General features: G+C 42.0%; 1 protein-coding gene across 2 annotated transcripts in view; it reads left to right on the forward strand.

Moving 5' to 3' along the window:
- LOC109919231 (protein ERGIC-53-like) overlaps nt 1–13,605 on the forward strand; it is a 43,184-nt gene extending 29,579 nt beyond the window's left edge. Inside the window, exons 1-4 of one of the 2 annotated variants that reach the window (XM_048617193.1) lie at nt 2,967–3,056; nt 3,611–3,755; nt 8,892–9,007; nt 12,985–13,605. In XM_048617193.1, the coding sequence (XP_048473150.1) occupies nt 2,995–3,056; nt 3,611–3,755; nt 8,892–9,007; nt 12,985–13,021 (360 nt within the window). In that variant the 5' untranslated portion in view covers nt 2,967–2,994 and the 3' untranslated portion in view covers nt 13,022–13,605. Of the gene's footprint in view, nt 1–2,966; nt 3,057–3,610; nt 3,756–8,891; nt 9,008–12,984 lie in introns of those variants that run through there. The other variant, XM_020519219.2, reaches the window with a different exon arrangement.
- The last annotated feature ends 5,040 nt before the right edge of the window (nt 13,606–18,645 follow it).

Genomic DNA, 18,645 nt, shown 5'->3' on the forward strand with positions numbered 1-18,645 from the left:
GAGGAATATTGTGGGAGGAAAAGATTGGCAAAAAGGAGTGCAGTCTGGGGATCAACAGTCTAAACCATGGGAAAATGCAGTGGTCTTCTTATAGCTCTCTTCTATTTTTGGCAATAATAGCACATTGCTAGAGTGCAGGAGCAGAGATGTACTGCTGAGGCTGTATAAGGCTCTGGTCAGACCATATTTGGAATAGTGAGAGCAGTTTTGAGCCCTGTATCTAAGGAAGTATATGCTGACATTGGAGAAAAGCCGAGGACGAAGGACTTGTGTTATATGAGGAGTGGTTGAGCACTCTGGGCCTGTACTCGTTGGAGTTTAGAAGTATGAGGGGGGATATCATTGAAACTTACAGAATATTGAAAACCTGGATAGAATGGATGTGGAGATGATGTTTCTGGAGTGGCATAGCCTCAGAGTGAAGGGACAGCCATTTAGAACTGAGATGATGAGGAATTTCTTCAGCCAGAGGGTGGCGAATCTATGGAACTCATTGCTGCAAAAGGCTATGGAGGTCAAGCTATTGAGTGCATTTCAGGCAGAGATCGATAGGTTCTTGATTGGTGATGGGATTGAGGGTTACAGGGAGAAGACCGGATAATCGGGTTGAGAAACGTATCAGCCATGATTGAGTGGTGGGACAGACTTGATGAGCTGAACGGCCTAATTTTGCTCCTATCTCTTATAGTCTTATGGCAATCATCAGGTTGGTAGCTGGTCAGTTGGACCTAGGTCTTTTGCTTAAGTTAGAAAGCTTTCTTTGTAGATTCTTTGTATCTTATTTATTTTCCACTCGGCCAGAGAAAGAGCTCTGTCTTAGTTGCAGGCTTTTTGAGGCATGAGTCCCACTGTGCTCCTGTCATTTCTGTGGTTAAAAAAAAAACTGCTACTTAAAATCAATCCAAATGCTGTTGCTGGGTAGGCTCTTTTCAACACAGAGTCGTGTTGTACTAGCTTGTTTCTTAAAAGTACCAAATCCAGCTTCGGAAAAGTTACCTACTCTGAAGTTCATATTGTGTTACACAAGAGAACCACTTCTGCTCTGAGTTACGAAGAAGCAACTGGTTCTTCTTTGTAACTAAGCAGTCCAAATTCCCATTTTTCCCATTTGTATTTCAAATAAAATAAATGCTGTCCTTGCTGGAGTGGAACACTTTTGAGGATTTGAAATCCACTATCTCCCAGGGCGGCACGGTGGTTCAGTGGTTAGCACTGCTGCCACACAGTGCCAGGGACCTGGGTTCAGTTCCAGCCTCGGGTGACTGTGTGTATGGAACTTGTGCATTGTCTGTGTGGGCTTCCTCTGGGTGCTCCACAGTCCAAAGACGTGCAGGTTAAGTGGATTGGCCATGGGAAATTGTCCCATAATGTCCAGGGATGTGCAAGCTAGGTGGGAAATGCAGGGTTACAGTGACAAGGTGGGGGGCCTGGGTCTGGGTTGGATGCTTTTTGAAGGGTCTGTGTGGATTTGATGGGCTGAATGGCCTGCTTCCACACTGTAGGGAATCAATGACTCCCATCATTTTGCTATTGCAGATTTGCTCGCTAAGAGCCAACTCCATTCTCACAAGTTGCACATAAGGAGCATAGAAGTATTGAATTTATATTTTAGAATATATGAAATCCTGGTCTTCTGTCCTGGTCCAAAATTGTTTATTTTCATACACCATAAGTCATCGTCCCTGAGGACCATAGGACTGTTGTCTCATTAGGGAGAGATAGCTGGTGGTGGTTTAATCCGAGGGTCAACCTTCCTGAGGTGACAGAAGCGGTTGAGAAGGAGATTCTTTCATGGTAATCTCAGCCAGGGGAAGATCCACTTGATACTAGACCCCTACGGTCTTCTGCTGACGTATTTTGTAAACTCGTTTTCCAACTGAAGCCATGTGTACAGCTTTCCTCTGTTTGGCTATTTATTCTTGGGTATCTCCCTAGGTTGTGTGGAGAACTTTCTCCAATCTCTAACGTTTTTCTCTAATATCTTGAATTCTCTACCTGCTGCATGTCATTCATTTGCAGTTTAATTTAGATAAATGCGAGGTATTGCATTTTGCTAAAATAAACAAGGGCAGGACTTGTATAATTAATGTTAAGGCCTTGGGTGGTGTTGTAGAACAGAGCGACCTCGGTGTTCAGGTACATAATCCTTTGAAATTTGCGACACACATAGGTAAGGTGATTAAGAAGGCATTAAGCACGCTTGCCTTCATTGCTCGGACCTTTGAGTTTCGGAGTTGGGATGTTATGTTGAGGTTGTACAAGACATTGGTGAGGCCCCTCCTGGAGTACTGTGTATAGTTTTGGTTACTCTTATGCGAACAATATTATTAAGTTAGAGAGGGTTCAGAAGACATTTACCAGGATGTTGCTGGGAATGGAGTGTTTGAGTTATAAGGAGAGGCTGAATAGGCTGGGACTTTTTTCATTGGAGCATAGGAGGTTGAGGGGTGACCTAATACAGGTTAGTAAATTAATGAGGGGTATAGCTAGGTGAATGGCAGGTATCTTTTCCCTAAGGTGGGGTATTTCAAGATGAAGGGACATATTTTTGGTGAGAAGAGAAAGATTTAAAGAGAGGCAATTTGTTTCCACAGAGAGTGGTTCGCGTGTGGAATGAACTTTCAGAGGAAGTGTTGGATGTGGGGTACAGTTATAATGTTTGAAAGACATTTAGATAATGCATGAGTAAGAAATGTTTGGAGGGATAGGAACCAAGCAGAAGCAGGTAGGACTAGTTTAGTTTGGGATTATAGACTAGCTAAACCGAACGGTCTGTTTCTGCACTGTATGACTCTACGCACGGCAATTTCAATAACATTAAATTATGGTCTAATAGCAATTCTTATGTTGGTAGCTGGCCAGTTGGTCCTAAGTTTTTTGCGCAAGTTAGAAGGTTTTCTAATTGGGCTGTGTCTCTTCTGTTCCTCCTGGTTGCCATGTTGGCATATTTGAAAGGATGGATTAGTGTGGAAGGCAACATGCACCAGTGAAGTGATGGCCTTATCCAAACGTGTTAAAGTGCACAGACTGGAGGAGCCAACCACCCATCTCCAAAGGTGTGTTTTACCGTCATCCTAACAGGCTTCTGTCAGGGAGAATTTGGCTTTGGTAGTGACTGGGTGGTAAATAGGATGAATTTGGATCTTTTTGTATCTACAGTGTAAGTCCTTGAAATTCCCTTGTGTGCAACAAATATTGCAAAAATCAGTCTGACACAATGTTTATTCATTGAATATCAGAGTGTTTGTGTTCAGGGCATTTGTCACTTTAATTTGCAATAATGGTGCAGCTTCTTTGAGATTTGCTGAATTTTTCGTCAGAACTTTTTGAAACTCAATGGTGTCCGGACTGATTCCTAACTTTTTGGTGAGTTTAATTGTAGATTTTGGATTCCATCTTAACTCCACCATTGTCCTATCTCATTAGTGAGAGATGACTGGTGAACCTGAGGGTCACCACATCTCGGGCGAAGGGCGAGTTAGGGAAGGTGGGATCTTCATGATAACCTGAGACTATGCAGGAATTACACCTACATTGTCAGTATCACTTTGCATCGCAAACCAGCTGTCCAGCCAACTGAGCCCCCTCTCTGTTGCATTTTGCATTCCAGAGCAAGTGTTGCAGGTGTGCTGTCCAAGGTGAGAGAAAGTCAGCAATCGTTAAATGCCATCACTGCAGACAAAAGCCATGTCCGTGAGATCCAGGAGCACATTCATGTAGTGAAAAATGGTATTGATAGCTTAACCAATACCAAGGTAAGACTTCAACATTTCTGGATTATGTTTCCTTGGGAGTTTGATCTCTCCATTGTAAAGTGTGTTTGGACCAGGATGGGAGGAGTGAATTGTCATTCTGTTGTCCCAGTGCCCCCCAGACCACAACATAAACTTAACATTTCTGAAGAAGGATCCCAACCCGAAACGTCAGCTTTCCTGCTCCTCTGATGCTGCCTGGCCTGTTGTGTTCCTCCAGCTCCACACTGTGCGTTAACTCTGAGTCCAGCATCAGCAGTTCTTACTATTTCTAAATATTTTACCCAAGTCCTGATTTAGCCATATTAGACCTAGCTTTAAAAGATCCATTGACCAGGTTTCTTCAGTAAACACAAAATTAGTGATTAATAATTAAAAAAAAAAGCAAATCTTCCCAGTGAAGATGCAGCATTGGTTAGGGTTTGGCTTGCTTTGTGAGATGCTAGTATAACTGTTTACCACTCTATCCCAAGGACAACAACAATTCAAGGAGGCAACTCATCACTACCTTCTCCTAGGCAGTTAGGAATGGGCAATAAAAGCTGACAATCCTGAATTAAATAAATAAATAGCCTTAAAAACACACGCACCCTTCAGATAAAAGAGATAAAATGGATTTTTCTCTTCACATGTTCACTATCTTTTGTGAAAAACACACTTTCTGGCCAAGGTTAATTATAAAAGAATAAAGTCTATAATATCCTGAAGCCTGTAGGTCTTGTGGTCAAGTCACAGAATCCCTACGGTGTGGAAACAGGCCATTCGGCCCAACAAGTCCACACCACCTCTCAGAGCATCCCACCCAGACCCGTCCCTCATAACCCACCTAATCTACACATCCCTGAACACTGGGCAATTTAGAATGGCCAATCCACCTAGCCTGCACATCTTTGGACTTTGGGAGGAAACCGGAGAACCCGGAAGAAACCCACACAGACACAGGGAGAATGTGCAAACTGCACACAGACAGTCACCCGAGGGTGGAATCAAACCTGGGTCCCTGGTTCTGTGAGGCTGCAGTGCTCACCACTGAGCCACCGTGCCACCCTCTCTTACATCCATCTCTATCTTGCCTGAAACATCTAAACCCTGGAACATTCAGTTGCCAGTCAACTTCTCTCAACCAAGTTTCTGCAATTGTTATAACGTTGTAGTCCCATTTCCTAATCCAAGCCCTAAACTCATCAGTTTTACGTATTATACCCTTTGTATTAAGCGAAATACACTTCAGACCACCAGTTTTCATTGGCCTGGTCCTGCCTGTCCTTCCTGATAGACTCACTTGACGTAACATCGATCTTCTCAATCACTGCATGTGCTGACCCACCACTCTGGTTCCCAGCCCCCTGCCATACTAATGTAAACCCTCCCAAGTTCCACTAGCAAGCCCCATTGCAATTGGCAGCGGGTGCTGGATGAGTTGTTAATTTTAAATCTTAGACACACTTTTGTGAAGCAAAGTTATTAAGGGATTTGAGCCAATGACGGGTGTATAGAGTTAGGCCACAGATCAGCCATGGTCTTATTGAATAGCAGAACAGGCTCGAGGAGGTAAATGGCCTACTCCTGTTCCTATTTCTAAGTAACCTGTTATGGAACAGACCAGGTCCATTCAAAATATTTTGAGGTAGCCTAGACACTAACTTTTTGTTATTTTAAAGGTAAAAGTAAAGTGCCTTGTTCTAGATGCAATCCAACTGGTCAAACTACTCGATGTTAAACAAAACCATTTATTTAAACAGTATGGACAAAATACAACCAAAGAAAGAGGAATTTAGAATAACTTAACTATTGGAAAACTTAACCGAATAATAGATACAGTAACTATTGCTAATTAACAGTCCCAATTTAGTAACATCCCATAAACACACCCTCTGGCAAAAAGACAAATTCAGAAAAACAGATTTGTGTCACATGCAATCTAGCAGCCTAGGAAGAGAACCCCCAGCTTTTGGCTATAATCGAGAGAGGGAGAAAAATAGCTTCTACTTCTTCAAGCCCAAAACAGCAATTGCTTAAACCTAAACAAAAAAACTTTAAAAAAAAAAAACAACCTAGAAAACCTGCTCTGTGACAGCTGCTTTTGTTTTGCTAACTTAAAAAATACCCAAGGCCTCACAAGCTGTTTACTCTAGTGATTTTGGTGGACCGCTTGGTACCATTGCCTTACAACCTCTCATCAAAAAAACCCAGGACAAAATAACCTCTTAAAGCCACAGCACTATCACAAACCTCAGCACTGAACAGCATGCAGTTTTTAGATTCTGTACCATTACATGAATTGGTGATATGATAGATCAAAATGCCACAGTCTCTAACCTGGAATTATGGTCATTAAATTTGAGAGTGTAGAATACTCTACCTGAATCATAAATTACTCATGTTAGATAGCAATTGTAATGAACTGTATCAAGCATTGTATTTGTGGCAGAGTTCTTGTTGCACTGCTACACTGTGAGGAACATTGGAAGGTTGCTCTCAATCTAAACTGTGTAAATTATTTGTCATAATTGCTCCTTCCCTTTTTAACAAACTACTGCATCCCGTTAATTAATGTCTTTAGCCCCTCCATGGACTACTTTTCTGTTGCAACAAACTACTGTTTGTATTCGTAAGATATTGCCCACATTACTTATTCTGCATTCTGTTGAGGACACGGCATTTCCCCAGGGTGAGAGTGAGACTCAGACCAGTTTTTGAACGAAATTCACTTTCCCACGCAATCACCCCAGGGGCTTCCCTATAGAGGCTTCCTCTCATGAGAAAAGGAGATGCAACTTTGCCCTCCTTAAAGTATTGCCGCTAGGCATGCCAGATGTGCTATCAGTCAACGGGTCAGCTGCTCTGCAGAGTCACCCCCCATGACCTGAGATGCAGTCGCCTTCCTCAGAGACATGATCACTACACGTCTTCCAGTATGTGGGTTCAAAACATCCACCCCTTAAATCCATCATTTCACTCAGAACTGTGTAATAGCCAAGCTTTCAAAAATATAGGTGAGTGAATTAGAATAGACTTTTCTCCTTCCCAAACAAAACTGTCAGTCAGCAACTTGTCCTGGAGCTCTGGAGTAAAAAGTGTGCACTATATTCAAAACCCCTTCCACTCCAAACCGCAGCTACCAAAGACAACGTTAAAATTGTCTCCCGAGTATCAGACATCTGTTGATTGTAAAGGGTAACCATCGTGTTGGAAAGGAAAAGCTATATTGCAAATGAAATGCAGCCAGTAACCAACTATTTTGCAGTTAAATAACTGCACTGAGAGTGTTTTTGTTTGTGTAGGTAAGCATTGGTACATTGAACAGAAAGGAATCCTACAAAACCAACAGAAGGACAAAAGATTTCACTTCTTAAAACTTGCATTGTAACAAAAAAAATTGACATCAACCTCGTTCAAACCGCAATTAACAGGGTGTTTCAAATAAAAAGGAAAATTCTATCTGAAGTAGTCAACAGTACAAAGATACACCACAGATGGTTACAAGCACCCCTGTTACTTACCACACAAATGTGGTACCATAAGCAATCTCAAAGTCTTTTTAACCTCTGCTTTTGTTTTGTAGGATCTCTCACTTCCCATCTAGCTGTTTGAGGCTTGAATTGCATTCACCTAGAGCCTTATTTGATCTGAATATTATCTCCCCAGGACACAGTTATCATTGGCAGGAGCATTTCTACAAACTCTCTCGCACTGGGGTCATGATAATCCTGATGACAAATAATCCCTATAGGCTTCCTTTTCCAATCCCTTTAAACAGCCCTGCTGGTCTCTGGCATGACTACAACAGCAGCACTAGGTATTGACCAACCCATAATCCCTCTCTCTCCCTGTCTTCAGAGTTCTGTTCTTTCCAGTTGTGTAGCATACACAATAACAGGGCAGCATGGTGGCTCAGTGGTTAACACTGCTACCTCAGAGTGCTTAGGGACCTGCGTTCGTTTCCACCCTCTGGCTGTGTGGAGTTTGTATATTCTCCCTGTGTCTGCGTAGGTTTCCTCCTACAGTCCAGAGATGTGCAGGTTAAGTGGATTAAGCATGCTAAATTGTCCCATAGTATCCAGGATGTGCAGGCTAGGTGGATTAGCCATGGGAAATGCAGAGTTATACAGATAGGGAAGGGGCTTGCGTTTGGGTGGGATGTCCTTCTGAGGGTCAGTGTAGACTAAATGGACCGGATTTTATAACACAATCCTTTTAACATTCTGAGAACCCATCTGCAACAGCAGGATTTGCTTTATAACTGCCGAGGAGAAGACACTTCCATTCAGAGAGAGCCAGGCCTGAATATTTTTCCATTGTACCAATTGTCCGTGTTCTTAACCACCGACAGAAAACAAACTGACTGAAACCCCACAGTAGCTTTCTTTTTGCCCTGCGCTTTTTCAGCTGTTCACATTCATCGCCATGCCAACTCTAGGTCACTTGAACTTTTCTTGGAACCTAACAATATCATAATCAAGAGAATGCGTTAGCCTTCTTTCTAAGTACACCCCAGTGCCTTTTATTCTTAAAGGAACATTGCACAAAATAAATAGGCTTTTTCCATCCCATGATGAACAGTGGTCAACCTCCAAAAGCGCATGGCAGAAGAAAATTATGTTCATTTACAGGAAATTGGATTGCCTCCTTTTTAAAGCTGTGTTCTGCAGTTTTTCACCTTTTTAAAAAAAATATAAAATGGTACACTTATCCAATGAGTGTTGGCAATTTTTAAGTTCTGGGTTGTGCTTATATGTGATGAGAATAACGGCTTTTTATTGACAGCAAAATACTGCAAATGCCAAAAATCTGAAGCAAACTTAGAGAATGCTAGTGAAACTGAGCAGATCTGGCAGTATCCGTGCAGAGAGAAACAGAGTTAATGTTTTGACTCTGTTGTGATTCTTCTGCATAACGTTTGCAGAGTCATACTAGTTTCAAAACATTAACTCTATTTCAATCTTCACAGATGCTGTCAGATCTGCTGAGTATTTCCGGCACACACTCTGTTTCTTACTGCTTTTTGTTTTGCTGTGTTATGTTTCTGAGACTGTCCTAATACTCAGTTAACTCAGACACGGTGAGCTGTGAATTACTTCCATTGTTTCTGATTCTAATAACTGCACACAGTAATATGCCTTCATCATTTCTTTGCAGGTTCAACAAGTCAGCTGCCCGAAGGTCCCACCTATTCCATCATGTACTTCAGCTTGGCATTTCTTAGTATTCATTCTCCTCCAGTCTGTATTCTTTCTCTCTTACTTAATACACAGGTAATTGTTTCTGTTCTTGGAAATATAATTGCACTGACGATGTGTATATATTGTTCAGATAGGTAAAGGATGAGCTAATAAGCAGAAGCCAATCCTTAAGGCTTATGTACCTGGATCATTTGTTAGCAATATGGGAAAGTGTTGGTGGAGCTTGTCCTGTAGTCCTTAGCCGTCGGGTACATGTCCCATAAAGTCGTAGAGATGTACAGCACGGGAACAGACTGTTTGAGGCAGTATGGTGGCTCAGTGGTTAGCACTGTTACCTCACAGTGCCAGGGACCTGGGTTCAATTCCACTGCCGGGTGACTGTCTGTGTGGAGTGTGCACATTTTCCTTGTGTCTATGTGGGTTTCCACCGGGTGCTCCGGTTTCCTCCCACAGTCCAAAGATGTGCAGGTTAGGTGGATTGGCCATGCTAAATTGCCCGTAATGTCCAGGGATGTGGAGATTAGATGGGTTATAGGGGGATGGGTCGGTGTGGACTTGTTGGGCCAAAGGGCCTGTTTCCACACTGTTGAGATGCTATGATTCTATGAGACCCTTCGGTCCAATTTGTGCTGACCAGATATCCTAACTTAATCTCGTCCGATTTGCCAACATATGGCCCATATCTCTCTCAAACCTTCCTATTCATGTATGCATTCAGATGCCTTCTAAATGTAGTCATTCTACCAGCCTCTACCACTTCCACTGTCATACACACACCAACCTCTGTGTGAAAAAGTTGCCCCTTAGGTCCCTTTTTGCATGACACCAGGGTGTGAAAGGATCAGAATTCCATGAAGTGTTTATTTGGTTAGTATTACTGAAACTTGACTCTGATTGATGTGTGATAAATGAGCGGCTCAGTGCAATCATAAAACTTTGACAATCCCAACTTAATTTTTACTTTCCCTTCCTGTCATTTCAGCCGGGAGAGCATTTCATGTTGCTCAGTTAGACTTCAGATCACTGAGCCTCCTTTGACCTCATTTCCTAAAGCCCATGACCTCTACCACCCAGAACATCAAGAGTAGCAGGGCTATGGGAACACAGCCATGTTCTCCTCCAAGCCACACACCATCCTCGCTTGGAACTATATTGTCGTTTCTTTACATTCACTGGGTCAAAATCCCCAAACTCCCTTCTAAACAGCACTGTGGGTCTACCTACATCTCTCATATTGTAGTGGTTGAAGAAGATGGCTCACCACTGTCTTCTCAAGGTAAATTAAAAATGGGCAAAAAATGCTAGCCCGACCAATTCAAGCATGGAAAATATGAGCAACTGTGGATCATTTGGCTCTTTGAGTTTGCTCTGCTATTCAATATGATCATGGCTGATCATCCAACATAGTAACCTGTTCATGCTTTCTCCCCATACCCTTCGATCTCTTTGGCCCTAAGAACTATATCTAACTCCTTCTTGAAAATATTCAATGTTCTGGCCTCAACTGCTTTCTGTGGCAGGGAATTCCACAGGGTCGCCACTCTCTAGTGAAAAATGTTCTCCTTATCTCCGTCCTAAATGACCTACCCTCTATCCTTAAACTGAAACTCCTGGTTCTGAACTCCCTGGTAATCGGGAACATCCAACCTGCCTCATCTCTGTCACACAAAGAATTAAGAAGAATCTACAGGAGAGAAGGAATGGGTTTATGGTCAGGGTGAATGTCCAAGATCTCTGTTCGAAGTTGTGAACATGATTTACATGGACATAGAATTCCAAAAGCCTCAAATCAAACAATATCTGGGCTTTCCAGACAAATGGCCTCTTGCACATTGCTCTTTGTCTGTGGACCTGTATGAGACCACAACTCGATGCCTCCCGAGCAGCTGTGAAAGAGTATGATTTGACTTTAAATTTAATATTCCTCTGTGCTACCTTTATTTACTCGTTAGCTCTTAAGACATCAATATGGAAACAGTGCTTAAGTTTCAACGTGTTCCAGGCATCTGTTGACTTAAAGGACTATGAAAGTGTGACTCATCCAGGCTTATGATTTATTGAACTGCCTTTTCTGGGATGGGAAAGATTCCGTTGCCTTCCCTGTTATTGTCTACACAATCTGCACATCATAAATAAAAGGAAAAACGTAGATGTTTGTTCTCTGTTTAATTATCCACCTGATAATAATATACCCCGTTGTTTCGACATGTTATTAATGCCTCAAAAACTGTGCACTATTGAGCTTTTCCTCTTTGTCTGAGATTGGGTGATATAAGATGCTGAAGCATAACTCATGAGGAATCAGAGTTCAAATGCTGGTGCCTAAAATCTCGCTTGCCAATGAGATAATTGACAATTATCCTTGAGATAATTGAAGGAGAAATGGATTCCAGACAGGATGTGGCATTTCAAGGAACGGGAGGCGAGTTAATTGAAATGTATCAGATCCTGATGTGCCTAGAGAAGGTCAATGTCAAAAGGATGTTTCCTCTTGTGGGTGACTCTAGAGCTACAGGTCACTGTTTAAAAATAAGGGATCGCCCAGTTAAGACAGATGAGGTGAAATTTGTTTTCTTGTAGAGGGTTGTGAATCAGGAATTCTCGTCCTCAAATGATAATGAAAGCAGAGCTTTTGAATACTTTTAATGATGTTGAACTGGGGTGGGCAAGGTCAGAAATCACACAACACTTGGTTATAGTCCAACAGGTTTATTTGGAATCACAAACTCTCGCAAATGCTTCATGTGATGAAGGAGCAGTGCTCCAAAAGCTTGTGATTTCAAATAAACCTGTTGGACTATAACCTGATATCATGTGACTTCTGCCTTTTAATATTTTTAAGGTAAAGGTAGTTACTTTCTCAATAAACAAAGGGTTTGAAAGGTAGATGGGAATGTAGATTAATTGGATCGGCCATGATCTTATTGAATGGTGGGACAGGCTGTTATATTAGTACCTCTTATGATATCCTGGGCGAAAATGTGCCTTCTTTCAGTTCCTAACTGCCCTAACTCAGGTTTACTAAATCCAAAATAGACAAACTGTTGCATTATGTTGTTGCCATCTGTTAACACCATGCCCAGTTCCAGCAACTGCAAGAATTAAACCTTTTGCAGTCCATTTTTAAAGTCCTTATGAGCTGTCATAGCATATCTGTTACTGGGCTGGAAATCAATGCACTTGGACTCATAATCCAGCAACACACAAGTTCAAATCCTAAAATGGAAGCTGGTGAGGTTAGATTCAATCAATTAATTAAATAAAGCAGGAAGAACCAGCTCGTGTCTGCAATAGTGACCATAAAATAAATGGCTTTTCATTTTAAAACACAGCCGAAAATCCTTTCGTGAAGGAAATCTACTGGCCTTTTATGACTCCAGACCCACAGTGATGTGGGTGATTAGAAGTACTTTCTAAAATGGTCTAGCAAGTCACACAGTTCAAAAAAGCCACCGCCGACTTGAGGGCACAAAAGGGATGAGTAATAAATGTTGGCTTCTCCAGCAATGCACACGTTCCTGAGATTGAACAAATAGAACATGTAACTGAGTTGAATAGTTTTTCTTTTAATGTTCTAAAATGATAAAGATCTGTAAATTCTTCCTGTGCTTTTCTCGAATTCCTCTGCCTGATATTCAGTTCGGGTCAAGTAGCAAAAGAGGAATTTCAGACTGATTCATCGTAAACTTGCATTTTATTTTCCAAGGAAGTTACAGGGCACCAAAATGAAAAAGGTAATGAAATGTTATTGTGAGAGATAGAGCATGAGTGAGAGTGAAATTGATAGATTTTTGTTTCCAAGAATTGTTAGAGTTACAGAACCTAGGTGTACAGATTGTATTTAAGGCATAAACCATCCATAATTGAATTGAATGGCAGAACAGTTCTCACGGACTGAATGGCCTCTTCCTACTCCACGTCTCCTTCCATCCTTTGGCTATTAGTGGCTATCTTATTATGAGTTCTGTAGCTTGACCTTACACAAACACGTGCTTCAAGCTTAGTACTGAAAGCACTCGGAAATAAACAAATGTTTTATCTTTTTACAGGAATAGAAGAGAAATCAATTCCAAGAAATTTTTCTGAGGGGTTGCTGTGGAATCATGAAAATAGTGAATATAGATTTTTTTGAGTGGCGTTTGTGAATGAGTTTCTAAAGCAATTGTGTGCTGCCTTATACATGGTGTTTACGTGACTTTCTAAGTAGGGAACACCAAATGGTCAGTAGCTGTGGCCACTGTCATCGTATATTACTTTCATAGTGGAAATTATTTTTTTGAAATAGTCTGTAATTTGAAGGCTGACATTTACGTGAAATTACACGAAGATATTTTCTAGTCTGTCATAATTTTAATGTAACAATTGTTTGGATTTGTATGAAATTTACTCAGTGTTTGTATACTAAAACAGTGTTTGTTTGACCGAGATAACAAGGTGTAGAGCTGGATGAACACAGCAGGCCAAGCAGCATCAGAGGAGCAGGAAGGCTGACGTTTCGGGCCGAGACCCTTCTTCAGAAAATCTGCTTTGATTTTTTGTTTGACTGCTCCTTTTTGCGTTAACTGAAGTGATGATATCAACATATGTCCTAATTTATTTCAAACAATTCTCTTAAAAATGGTACATTGTAACACCTTGTACAATGAAATAAATGTCATAAGCAATCCTTACTTGGAGTTATTTTTACTTCTGTTTGGGTTTAAGGTGAGAGGGGTAAGATATAAAAGTGACCTAAGGGGCGTTGGAGGCTGAGAGGTGACATTATAGAAATTTATAAAATCATGAGGGGCATGGATAGGGTGAATAGCCAAGATCTTTTCCCCAGGTTAGAGGAGTCCAAAACTACAGGCCATAAGTTTAAGGTGAGAAGGGAAAGATTTAAAAGGGACGTGAGGGGCAACTTTTTCACACAGAGGGTGGTGCATGTATCGAATGAGCTGCCAGAGGGAAGTAGTGGAGGTTGGTACAATAGCAATATTTAAAAGGCATCTAGATGGGTATGTGAATATGAAGAGTTTAGAGGGATATGGGCCAAATGCTGGCATAAAGGACTAAACTAAATTAGGAAAGCTGGTTGGTATGGACGAGTTGGACCGAAGGGTCTGTTTCCATTCTGTACAATTCTATGACTCTATGAAGATCCTAAAGCTGACTTACTGATGCTTGCTGCTATCGCTATGAACAAAATCATTCATAAACTATTTTTATGCCGTCAGTACTATCCCACCCAACACTGACGAGGGTAGTTGCTTCCTTTTGGGAGTTGAGGCCTAAAGTACAAATAATGACAGGTAAAAGACTGCAAGCATTGAATAAAACTGCCCTAAATGTGGCACAAAATGATGACCTGTCAAAGAAGCTCAAACATCCTAAAAAGGAGCAATGATTCAAAGAAATTCAGTTGCGAGTAACTTTGAAGTAATAACTACAAGACTAGAGGGTCAGTTTAGCTCAGTTGGCTGGACAGCTGGTTTGAACTGAGTGACTTATTGTTACTTTTTTTTTACAGTGAGAAAAACAGTAAAATACAGTGAAAAGCTTTCCCAATGTCACCATAATCTGGTGCCATTTTGAATAATTCAAGAATAAGGAAAATGAATAGAAAGATGTTGAGTTTAAAGAGAGAACATCAGTCCTGAGCCAATTCGTCACCATGAATGAAGTCTGCACTGCCATTACCCCCTCCTCCTCCTCCTCCTCCCTGCTGACCCAAGTGGCCGATCCTCAGGCGCAATCTCCTGCTGCTGGGCCAATTCTTCCCTGCCACCGCCTCACCACTACCTGCGCCAGACCCACCAAAGTGGGAGTTGTGTCTCTTGCCTCTGGGCCCACATCAATGTCAACGTTATGCCCTTCCGTTGCTGTTTTACCAATACCAGCGCCAGACTCGATCAAAGTCGCCGATCCTCGGGCACCATCTTTCGGCGCTGGAGCTACCTTGCTGATGTTGTCTCTGCTGATGTAGCAGCCTCTGATTTCAATGCCAGCTCCAATGCTCAGAAAGTAAGTAAGGGCACCCTCAAGGTCCATGCTGGGCCCATCGTCCCCCACACCAGGCCCACTTGAGGTCCTCTGCCAATGCCATCTGAGCTCAAGAGGTAAGTAAGTAAAATAGAAACTAGAAAACAAAGCAAGAAAGTTGGGGGGGAAAGGATAAGGAAAGCAGTTGGAGCAGAAGAGCTCTGGCTAAGGACGCCTACTCTTTTGCCATCTTGCAGGAAAGTTTGTGATGAAGAGTGATGCTAACAGCATGGGTTCAATTCCCACATGGGCTGAGGTTACTGTGAAGGACGCTCCTTCTCAACCTCTTCCCCTTGCCTGAGGCACGGTGACCCTCAGGTTAAACTCACCACCAGTCGTCTCTCTCCAATGAGAGAGTAGCCACATGGTCCAGTAGGATAATGGTGACGTGTCAAATGAACACAGTGAAAATTATGCACGAGACAAAATGAGTGGCCGGTTAATCTGTTCTTTGGAATTCATTGAGGGAGTTGGTCTTTCAAAAAAATAACTTGCTGTTTGTTTTCAAGTGTTGTTATGTGAACTTTAATATTTGTATTATTCATTCACTCAATGGGATATAGGTGTTACTGCCTGGACCAATGTTTATTGCCTGTTGAGAAGATGGTGTTGAACTGCTGCAGCTAATGCTCAGTTGGATGCTCTTCTGAGGGGTGGTGTAAACCTGGTGGGCCGAATGGCCTGCTAGTCCACTATGAATTCTGCGATCTCTGAAGTGCATCAGAGTAACAGAACAGAGTGCAGAATACAATTCTACAGCTGCTGAGAAGGTGCAGAGAGACCTTAACGTTGAAGTTGAAGAGGTCCATTCAAAAGTCTGATAACAGTGGGGAAGAAGCTGTTCTTGAATCTGTACGTGTATGCAACCTTTTGTATCTTCTGCCTAACGGAAGAGGGTGGGAGAGAGTGTAACCGAGGCACGAGCAGTTCTTGTGTTTCCAATCAAGCTGAGTTGACACTTGACTGTAAATCTACGCAGCCACCTGGAATCACCAACTGTATTTAAATAAACAACAAAATCAGAAATTGCTGGAAAAACTCGGTAGGTTTGGCAGCATCTGTGGAGAGGAAGCAGAGTTAATGTTTTGGGTTCAGTGACCCTCCTTAAGAACTGGGTTCTGAAAAAGGGTCACTGGACCCGAAACACTAATTCTGCTTTCTCTCCACAGATACTGCCAAACTACCGAATTTTTTTTTTTGCAGCAGTTCCTGATTTTGTTTCTGATTTCCGGCATCCACAGATCTTTGTTCTTTTTTGTTTTAAATAAGGTCAGACTATGAAATGAATAAACAGATTCTGCCTACCAACTACCTATCATTCAACAGAAGATAAGTTCCAAAATGTAACGTTGGAACTGTGGAACTCCTGAGTAATAATGCAATCAGACCAAATTCTCCGCTTCCACACTGCAATAAGCGTACTGAAGCAATAGTCAATTAAGCATAAATTGACTAGGATACCTCCTCATATAGGAATGTGACCACAGAAAGGAGCAGTTGAAAAGTCAAAGTCTTTTTTATTAGACTATAGGACATACAGGACAATTGAATGGATGTGTTTGAAAGCAAGCGGGATGGGAGAGAATTATTTCCACTGATGGCTGTAGAATGAAGGAATGACAGATGGCACGGTGGCTCAGTGGTCAGCATTGCTGCCTCACGGCACCAGGGGCCTGGGTTTAATTCCAGCCTTGAGTGACCATCTGTGTGGAGTTTGCACATTCTCCCCGCGTCTGCGTGGGTTTCCTCCCACAGTCCAAAGATGTGCAGGCTAGGTGGATTGGCCATGCTAAATTACCCAGAGCGCCTCGGGATGTGCAGGCTAGGTGGGTTAGCCAATGGAAATGCAGGGTTACAGGATACGGTTGGGAGGAGTGGGGGATGGGCCTGGATGGGATGCACTTCGGAGGGTCAATGTAGACTCGATGGGCTGAATGGCCTGCTTCCACACTGTAGGGATTCTATGATAATGTTAACCGTAAAAAAAAATTAGGAAAATAATCAGAATTCATGCAAGATTGTGACATATTGCCAAAGTTGATACTTGAAGTGAAGACCATGTCAGCATTTAAAGTGTTTATGGAGGTGATAGATTTTTAGTTAGTAATGTGTTGAACGGTCATGGAGAGCAGGCAGGAAAGCAATGTTGAGGCCAAGATGAGATCAGCCATGATTGTATTAAATAGTACAGCAGGCTTGAGGGGCTGAATGGCCTACTCCTGCTTTTAGTTTATACTCTTAAAGTGTGAAAGAGTTGGGCATGGAAAGAAAATGGGCTAAAGTAATCTGGAAATGGGGCAGATAGCTAAGATTCTGCTTTCCAATCTGTTTTACGATGTAACCCCATTATAATGACAAACTTTTTATGGCTTCAGAGAAAATTTGGGGGTATTAGAGTTGTCAAGTGGGTGGGTTATGGTGGTGGGTTTGTGTTGAGTGGAGGTGAGGGAAAAGGAAAAAAAATATTTACAGGCTTCTCTTTTTATAGCAGCAAGTAGGCCTCAGTGAGCAGTCCCATGCCAGAACTGCTGAATTGAAAAATTGTAAACATTTAAAATTGCTGTCCCACAATCTCAAGATCTCATCTCTCAAACTCATGTGGACATGCCACATTTTGGCAAGTCTTGCTCTAAGATAAAGACTACCTGGAGGATAAATAGGAGAATGGATTGTGAGATGAATAACCCATTTCCCTGGTGTAATTCTGCATTCATTCACACCCAGTTCCTCCCATTTGCCTTGTGTCTAACTGTGACCATTCCTATTTTCCAAAAATGCCAACAAATCTCAACAGGAGGGCAGCACAATTGAATCATTCCCAGAAAGGCTGTCCTGCCATCAGTATTTTTGAGTATTTGCTAAATTTTGGATTCCTTACAAAAATGGTCCTTTGTTTACAGGTCAAGGAAAGCTACTGATTGCAGTCTGACAACATTCCCAGGACTGTTCTTGAAAAAAAACATGTTGGTCCAACCACTTTTTTTCTTGTTTATATATCAACATTAACTAAACTTCAAAATTCATTTGATGGCTAAATCCTGAAATACCCTGACGTTGTGTGTGCTTGATTTCGGATTTTCCCACAAGAGTTGGAAAGGAGATACTGAGGTTTCATTAAAATGGCCTGCAGTGTGGATCCCAGACCTTACTTGGTTTGGGTTGGACACGGGTTTGTGAGCGTTCCAGCTGTTTGGTCAGGACATCCATGGACACATCGCTGAGTCATTGGCTGCTTTCTTCAGACTTGAACTCAGCTCCCATCAATGGCCGCTTTTGGACCAGGATCTAGGCTGAACCCTTTGAATGAAATTGAAAAGTCGGAGCAATCCGTTTGAGCTGTACGCATGGTGCAAAGAACGTGGAGATTGAGTTTGGTTCAAAGGATGACCAAGACTACAAAATTGTTAAGGACATGATGTGATGAATGGAGATAGGATGTTTTCATGATGTGATTCTAGAACAAACGGGACATAATTCAGAAAAGGGGCAGGCCATTTAAGATTGTGATTAGGATGAATTTCTTCATTTAGAGGGTGGTGAATTTTTGGAATTCTTTACGCCAGAGGAAACTCAGTCATTGAGCATGTTTAATGCAGAAGTCCATACACTTCTGGATACTAATGGAACAAAAGTAAATGGCATTGAGGTGACCAGCCATGAGCTTGAATGGTGGGCATGCTCAATGAACT

Source organism: Rhincodon typus, chromosome 36, assembly GCF_021869965.1.
Source record: "Rhincodon typus isolate 14 chromosome 36, sRhiTyp1.1, whole genome shotgun sequence".
In the NCBI taxonomy this organism is placed as follows: domain Eukaryota; kingdom Metazoa; phylum Chordata; class Chondrichthyes; order Orectolobiformes; family Rhincodontidae; genus Rhincodon; species Rhincodon typus.